The following is an 8,808-nucleotide window of genomic DNA, read 5'->3' as shown; positions in this document are numbered from 1 at the left end:
TAATGGTTTTTGAGTTATGCCCCTTTATAAACATAAATATTGCTGAGTTTTTTGTTTCCGTTCTCAAACTTTAGTTTGCCTCAGCCAAATGTTATGAAACTTAAACACAATGCTTATTACCACATAATACAGATCAAGTTCGAAATTGGGTGGTGTCACTTTTACCCTTCTTTAGTTATGCCCCTTTATAAACATAACGTTTTAACCCACTGCAATTGTTTGCACCTGTCCTAAGTCAGGAATCTGATGTTCAGTAGTTGTCGTTTGTTGATGTGGTTCATAAGTGTTTCTCCTTTCTCGTTTTTTATATAGATTAGACTGCTGGTTTTCCCGTTTGAATGGTTTAACGCTAGTAATTTTTGGGGCCCTTTATAGCTTGCTGTTCGGTGTGGGCCAAGGCTCCATGTTGAAGACCGTACTTTGACCTATAATGGTTTACTTTTATAAACTTTGACTTGGATGGAGATTTGTCTCATTGGCACTCATACCACATCTTCTTATATCTATAAAAATTTCTGAATACTTTTTTTCCCTTCTCTAACTTTAGTTTGCCTCAACCAGTCAGGGGACTTACTTAAATGAGTGATTTTCTAAATCACTGATTCAAGTAACATTATGTCCATAAAGGTTGGAAGTAAAGTTGTCTTTCTTTAATAATCACCTATTTAAGTAGTACAAATTAATCACTAGACTAAGTGATTTAATTTTATTGTAGCTTTAAATATAGAATGCTAATGATCCAGGGACTAATTATGTTGCTAAAATTATCAGAACCAACATCTGTGTTGATAGGATGCTGGGTCATGTCAGGTGATGACCTTGTACTAAATCTAGGATAATGACATAAAAATCACTTGTTTAAGTATCATACCTCAATTTCCTTCCAAAAAAATCACTTCTTTATATTTAAGTATCATTATTTTAATAACCCCCACTAATTTCAACACCCCCGAACAGTGAAATTTTGATCGCGAACAGTAGAATTTTATTACATAATCTATAAGATGAAACCTTGAATTTTACAGGAAAAATACTCCCACTGCTGGGAAAAATCTGTTAAGAAAGTATCAGTTCATTATGTAAAGCCATTTTTGTAGCATTTTTTCAACTAAAATAGAATTTGCAGCTAAATGATTGCATCAAAGGCATAGACCTTGCTGCTTAAAAGAAGCAAAAAGTTCATTTTTTTTTCAATTTTACTAATGAAAAGATATTATCTAAACCTATGTGTTTAAAATTTTGGTAAAACTACAAAATCACAGTTTGTGGCAAAACTTCGAATTTGCTACTTAAATAAGTGATTTAAAAATCACTTATTTCAATAAGTCCCCTGCCTGTCAACCAAATGTTATGAAACCGCTTAATACAGATCAAGTTTGAAATTGGTTGGTGTCACTTTTACTGTTCTTGAGTTATGTCCCTTTTACTGTTCTTGAGTTATGTCCCTTTATATCTTTATATGATATGCAAGCGGGGGCATCATCTGTGTCCCATGGACACATTCCACATTTATTTAAGGCAAAGTTGGCTAATACGCTAATTAGATGCGCCAACTGGATTTACCATAATTCTTGATAAACTAAACCTTCAAAATAATGTCCAGTTACATATTTTGAAAAATTAATCAATGACCAGAAATACAGACTTCCTTCATGTAAGTTTAAAAAAAAAAATTTCTTTGTGAGAAATAAGAGTTTGAATGTTCATTCTTAGCCAAATATGAAACCTATTGTTTAGAGACCAAGCCAAAAAGTAATCAGAAAGAATAAACAGCCCTGACAGATGTTTTCAACCCCACTTTACATTTTAAGGTATATTTATTCATCCTTGGGTTTTAAATGTTAAGGTTTGAGCATTCCTGATCAAGGTAAATCAAGAAAAGGACTGCAGACGCACACAATTTATAGTGTGTTAATTTTGTTTACACCTTAGCTTACTCATCTACTGAATCTCTTAAGCTTGGATGGTCTAATGAATAGATTCATCTGCGGAAACTCATCAAATATACCAGGCATATAATTTTTTACGACAGACACACGTTAAGATTCATTATTCTGAGAGACATCACTCTAAGCCAGAATTCTCACTAAGGTATTTTGTAAGCAAGTCCAGGGACTCATCATTTTTTACCATGGTGAGTCCAACAGTGAGAAGATGAAATTTAATTGCAATTTCATTTGATAATTCAGTCCCCATGACAAAATGGTGCAAGGAAATGACATTAAGTTTAGATTATTTTTAAACTTTTGTCATTAAAAGATGATATTTGTGCTCAGCTGATACAATATTTTATTATCTTGACTTATGTTGGACTCAACCATATTGAAAATGGGTCCAGACAGATCTTCATGAGTCCAGGACTCCTGGACTCACCTAAGTGAGAACCCTGTTAAGTGACACTATTCATGGGTTCAAATTTCATTTAGGCAAAGGAAGGTCAAGGACCTCAGACCACCGCTTATTTGAAGACCCCTTCATTCAGACCCTTTTGTATATATGTAACCTTCTAATAAAAGGGTTGAAAAAGGGGCCCCAATACAAACAGCAACAGCTAAATTTTATTTGAAATCATATTTATGAATAAAAGGAAATGTAGGGTACACATCAATAAGTCAGCAACCCAACCACATAAAATAACTAACAGACAACATATAATAGTCTTAACAATTAACAGATTTAATCAATTTTATATATCTTTCATTGAAAAACTTTCCAAAAGCCAGCAGCAAAGTGCTTGCTTATAAGTCTGATGAGAATTGATCTTGACTTCAGTCGGAGATAATAATTCTTCATATAAATTGAATTTATTGAACAAGTAAGAGGTTCTTTTTTTGGTGGTAGAGTTATCTATCTTTTTGGTCTAAATATGTCTTTAACATGTTTAATAGTTGTATTTTCTGCTTATAAAAGTACAATTTCATGGACAATTACAATTCTTACATGCTTAACATACATTGTTGTACATGACATACATTTAGTTACTAACATTCTTTGTAAAATTCTTGAGATAAAAATTTGAACTCTAATAAAAAGTACTACACAAATCAGAAAAATACTACAGCCATGTTTTGACTTCCATAAATTTGAGAATTTCATTGGTTGTTAAAAATGATGCATAAAAAACAAAATTTTGGAGAAGTGTGAGGGAAGATTATTATAGAAACATTGAAAGAAATTTTAATCATACTCATTTAATTTACAAGAAAATATGACATCTTCAAGTGTATAAAAATTACAAGTATAACTTGTAACCCTAAATAAAAATAAGATGTGGTATCATTGCCAATCAAACCACTAAAAAACAGAATTCAAAAGAAGTCCATTTCTAAGCAATTAAAGGCCACTGTGCGTCCTTCAACAATGCGAAAAACCCATACCATGCAGTTGGCTATAAAAGTCCCTGACATGTAAAATATAAATCAATTTATTTGAGAAAACTAACAGCCTATCTTATATATATGGAAAAAAAAAACTCGTTTATCATGTGTTTATTTTCTTTTTCAGGATTCTTCAGGAAAAGTTGCGAAGATTTTTTTCTAATGGTGGATCCGTATTAAAATCCAACTATGTAAAACAACAATTTAAAATCATGTAGCTGATGAATAGTGTGGAACAAAATGGATTAGAAAATTTTATTTTTCCTTGGAATACTTGTCAACGATTCCTCCAAAAAAAACCAACATGGAATCGCTTCAGTGTCAAATTTGTAGCAACTTTTTCCAAGACTTACAGTTATTGAATGATCACATTGAAACTCATACAAAAAAGGAGCTTTATCAATTTGGTGTGTCATTAAAAAACTACTTAGAGATATTGATACGTGAAAATACAGTGCTGAAGGCACAATTTAACCATTTAAAACAAACTCAGATTCTATCGACAGAGGACCAGTTTTCGTTGTATAATTCATTTAATTTAACGCCTTCTTCCAAAGAGGACCAAACCGAGCTAGTTCATAATGAAAAGGTACCAGTTTATACTATGGCTGAGGAGCAGACAGTTCAGGATGATGGCCAGTACAGGCAACCAGAATATGTGCAAGAGGTCACAGTACAGTCTGCTGAAAATACAGCAGAACCTCAAAATGAGCCAGAGAATGTTTCATTAATTGATCTCAGTCAGGAAGAAATGAATAAAAATGATGAATCATCACCAAAAGTTCTAGAATCTGAAGATGAAACAATAATATGCTGTATTTGCAAAATTACTTTTCCAAGTTACAATTTATTGAATAACCATATACAGACACATATTGATAGTAACAGTTTCGCTTGTCCAGTTTGTCAAAAAGTTCTCAATTCTCGCAATAATCTGCTTGTTCATATCCGTATACACACTGGGGAAAAGCCGTATAAATGTCACGTATGTGGGAAACCTTTTACTCAATATGGAACACTTTATCGTCACAAGAAGAAACATGAAGCAAATGGCGAGTATGAGAAACCCGGAACATCACCAAGAGGTGGAGATCAGAGTGATGCGAAGTCAAATCACTCTACAAAGAGCACAGAGACTGCTGATTCACCAGTTATCGTTGAAGATTCTCAAAAGCCAGGCTATCCCACAATGCAACAGCAACAGTTATCATATCCACCAAATGTTATGTTATCGCCAAACACCTCATTGGAAAGTATTCTTCCGCAACAATTATTGGCACAGGAAGGAATTACCCCAGAACTGCTGGAACGTTATAATCAGTTGCTCTTCCAGAGACCACCAAATCCGATGCAGATTTACGGACAAGGTGGTACCAAAGAAGGTTCATGGCCAAAAACCAGTGAAGCATCCGATGAACAAAAATCAGCAATACCAGTACCACAACCAAGACCTGAACATATATCTGTGAACTCGTTAGAGACGCTGCCATGGGCTATAAAAAAAGAGCATGAAAAGAATGAAAAGGAAATAGATTTGAGTACTATCACGGAAAGAGAATCAATCGACCAGCAACATCACCAACATCAGCAGTCACAATATCAGTATATGTATCATGGAGAAAACAACACAGAATCAACTAGTTCTGAAACCACGACCAAACAACCGGAACCAGCACCTGAGAAAACCGAGACACATATACATAGTCCATTGAATATACCTCAAATTCCTCCACGAGTTCCTCCCAGCTTGGATGTAACACACCCAGAGTATTCTTTGAATTTATTAACATCACAGGCAGTTCTAGCTAATCCAAATTATATTTATCCTGGCCAGGAAGGAGGACAGACACAAACTAATGATGTTGCAGCCTTAGAAGAACAAGCTAAGAAGGAAAAGCAACTTGTGGAAGAATGGAATGCTGCAATGCAAGCACAGGCCCAAGCCAACGCATTAGCAGTTCAGCAGTTTCAACAAGGACTACCTCCGAACACGATAGCAGAAAATCAAAAAGATTCCAAATCAATGTCAAATAACCAAATATTGGAATCCTTTACTAGTTTAACTAAAAACCTTCTTCAGAAATTAGCACACAAGAAAACTGACCCTGGGGAAGATGATGGATCTGTAGAAATGGGAGAAATTAAATGTTCCGTCTGTCAAGTCTCGGTTCCATCCTATGAAGAGATGAGAGCTCACATCAAAACTCATAATAAACACACATGTGATGTTTGTCAAAAGAGTTTTTCAACACCATTTGTTCTGCGTCGCCACAAAATGATACACACTGGTGAACGACCTCATGTTTGTTCCGTATGTGGAAAAAGTTTTATTGAGAAGCAACACCTTACCTGTCACATGAGAACACATACAGGAGATAAGCCTTATCGGTGTAAATTCTGTCCAAAAAAGTTTGCACAGAGGAGTAGCTTGCAAATTCACCAAAGAGTTCATCAAAGAGCAGACGGCAAAAGGTCATCAACTGAGGAGGGAGAAATGAATGAAAGTTTGAATACTTCAGCTGAAATAGAATCCTCCCCTGATTCTAAGTTAAGTTTGACGGAGCAAAATATCATGGAATTACGGAGAAGACTGAGCTTTAATGAAGCAGATTTACTCAGATTTAACCAAAATCTTGCTGCACAAAGTATTGAAATGCTTCGTCCTAGAACAAAGAGTATGGAATATGGTCCAACTTCGGAACAAAAAGCTTACTGGGATCCTAATCTACATAATGTTTTTGTACCTCCATCTGTAGCCAATCCTGATGAAAATAGAGATGCCCTTGATCTAACATTTCATAGTAGAGAGAGGGAGAGATCTATGTCGATTAATTCTGAGGGAGCTCCACCTACTTCGCAAAGTATAGACTTAAGCAAGACTGTGGATTCTGGTCAACCAATCGTCATTCCTAATCCAACAAGTGTGTCTTCACCAATAAGACTTGAAACTGCAAGATCTGCTGATGCTGAATTTGAACAGAAGCTGCAAGAACAGTTACTTCGACATGCACATGTGCAGCAGCAGACCAAAGCACAAGTACAACAAGCACAGAATCAAGCAGTTTCACAGGCTGAAGCACAAGCTCAGGCTCAAGCCCAGGCCCAGGCCCAGGTTGATGCAATAGCACAAGCACATTCTCAACAAGCACAGGCACAGCAAAATCATGAAAATGGAGAAGAAGAGGATGAGGAGGGCGAGAATCAAGAACCGACATCAGCTTCCTCTCAGGGAGAAGGTAACATGTTTCTACAGATGGCTAAGGCGGGAGAATCTCCGTTCACTTGTCACGTTTGTGGAAAGACACTAAGCACACTGTATACACTGCGTAATCATATTCAGAACCATTATGGTCATAAACCGTTCAGCTGCGATGAATGTGGTAAAACATTTAGTATTAAAACACATCTTATTACACATAAACGTGTGCATACTGGAGAAAAACCATACATCTGCCAGTGTTGCGGGAAACATTTTCAACGTTATAGCGCTGTTCAACGTCATCTTCTGTTTGTTCATAAAGTTGAAAAGGGACTCAAAGGTAGAGATTACGTCATTGTTCACTCTGATTCTATGAAAGATGACATTTTACAAGAAATCAAAGATCACGAAGATGGACACGGTAGCGATCACGAACATCAAGAGTCTGAAAATGAAACTGATCTTGTAATGCCCCCCGCTTCAACCAGTCAATCATCAATCAAAAGTGAGCCAGTGGTGGCTCCTCCCAGAAATGGACTAAATACTTCGTTAGACGAAAGTGAATCTGAATCTTCGGGTGGTAAAGAGGAGATAATCGAATGCCGCTGTACAATATGTAATATTTTGTTTATGGATCATGAAGCTTTAATAAAACATCTTGGGATCATGCACACTGGAGGAAATAATAGAACGTGTGAAATATGTGGCAAGAATTTTACTGTGCCTTTCTCGCTTAAGAGACACTTAATGATTCACATGGGTATAAAACCCCATAAATGTAATGAGTGCGGCAAACGATTTACCGAAAAACAACACTTAGAGTCACACCAGCGTGTCCATACAGGGGAGCGACCTTTTAAATGTCATATTTGTCGTAAAGTCTTTTCACAGTCTGGTACCCTACAAAACCACCTAAAGAAACATGTTGAAGAGCCACAGGCATCAGGAGAAATGAGACAAACAGCCAGTCATGAACAATTTCTAAATAATATTCAATATCAAATGATGCTGGCACGAGCTCAGATGGCACAAGCCCAGGGATTGGATAACCCTCTTGCATTGTCACAAATCATACCTCCTGGAGTCGACATGCAGCATGTGTCTTCAGCAGGATTAGTTCAGATGAGGTCATTAAGTGTTGATAGTTCAGTCGGAGTAGCACAACCTGCCAAATCACCTGGACTTGATACTAACGTTGCAGCAGCATTAGCATCTAGATCAATAAGTGTCGATAGCGCCATCGCATTACAGCAGCTGCAAGAACAAATGCAAGCAGCTGCTACCATGGAACGTCAGATGCAGGAACATTTACAAGCAGTTGCTAATGCTGAACGAGCAATGCAGGAGCAGATTCAAGCGACTGCCAATGCCGAACGTCAAGTTCAGGAGCAACTGCAAGCAGAACGTGCAGTCCAAGAACAGTTACAAGCTTCAGCGAATGCCGAACGGGCTTTGCAAGAACAGATGCAAAATTCAGCCAATGCTGAACATGCTGTTCAGAATTCAACTAGGGATGAACATGTGTCAGCAGAGCATGAAGAAAATGTGTCCAAGGAACAGAAGAATAATCGTTCAAGGAATGAACATTTGCACAATAATACAGACACTATAGACAATTCTAATGCTGGTTCCAAAGCCACAGTAGGAGAATCTCATCAGTCAATGGAACTGGACAGGGAACCAGATAAATCAGAGCAGGAAACAGTCATATCTAATGATGTTGAAATGACAGAAGTGTCACAAGGTTAAACATGAAAAATTGTATAGGTTTTTTATATTTACATAGTTAAGACGGCTCTGTCTATTGTCATGACAGCACAAACAATGTGGTACAGATGAAAATTGTTAATGTTTATTGTTAGTACACCGCTCTGAAATATTTTTCAATATGTTCAAAAGGTATTACATGAGAGTACAAAAATGCACCAACAATTTATTTTTTTTTGGAGGGAGGGAGGGAGGGGATATTTTACTATGACAAACACTAACAATTTTTCAACTTTTTTCAAAAGCAAACTATTGTTTTCAATAGCATCAAGAAATATGTTTTGAAAATCAATGTCATTCTTTTCCCATAAATTTCAATGTAAATACACAAATTTTCTGTCACATACCTTCTGAAACAATTTTTTTTCTTTGAAAAATTTAGAACCAAAGATTTTTTTTTTTAATCCCATGCCGCTTCACAAAAGATGAATGGTCAGTGCTTTAATAAAGGTGTTATCTATCACC

General features: G+C 36.3%; 1 protein-coding gene across 1 annotated transcript; it reads left to right on the top strand.

Moving 5' to 3' along the window:
• Nucleotides 1-3,661: 3,661 nt before the first annotated feature.
• LOC127721473 (zinc finger protein 236-like) lies at nucleotides 3,662-8,529 on the top strand. Its single transcript, XM_052228217.1, has one exon. The coding sequence runs from the start codon at nucleotides 3,682-3,684 to the stop codon at nucleotides 8,323-8,325; it is 4,644 nt and encodes a 1,547-aa protein (XP_052084177.1). The 5' UTR covers nucleotides 3,662-3,681; the 3' UTR covers nucleotides 8,326-8,529.
• Nucleotides 8,530-8,808: the final 279 nt, after the last annotated feature.

Source organism: Mytilus californianus, unplaced genomic scaffold, assembly GCF_021869535.1.
Source record: "Mytilus californianus isolate M0D057914Y unplaced genomic scaffold, xbMytCali1.0.p SCAF_12, whole genome shotgun sequence".
Taxonomy (NCBI): domain Eukaryota; kingdom Metazoa; phylum Mollusca; class Bivalvia; order Mytilida; family Mytilidae; genus Mytilus; species Mytilus californianus.
This window is presented reverse-complemented; position numbering and strand designations above follow the sequence as displayed.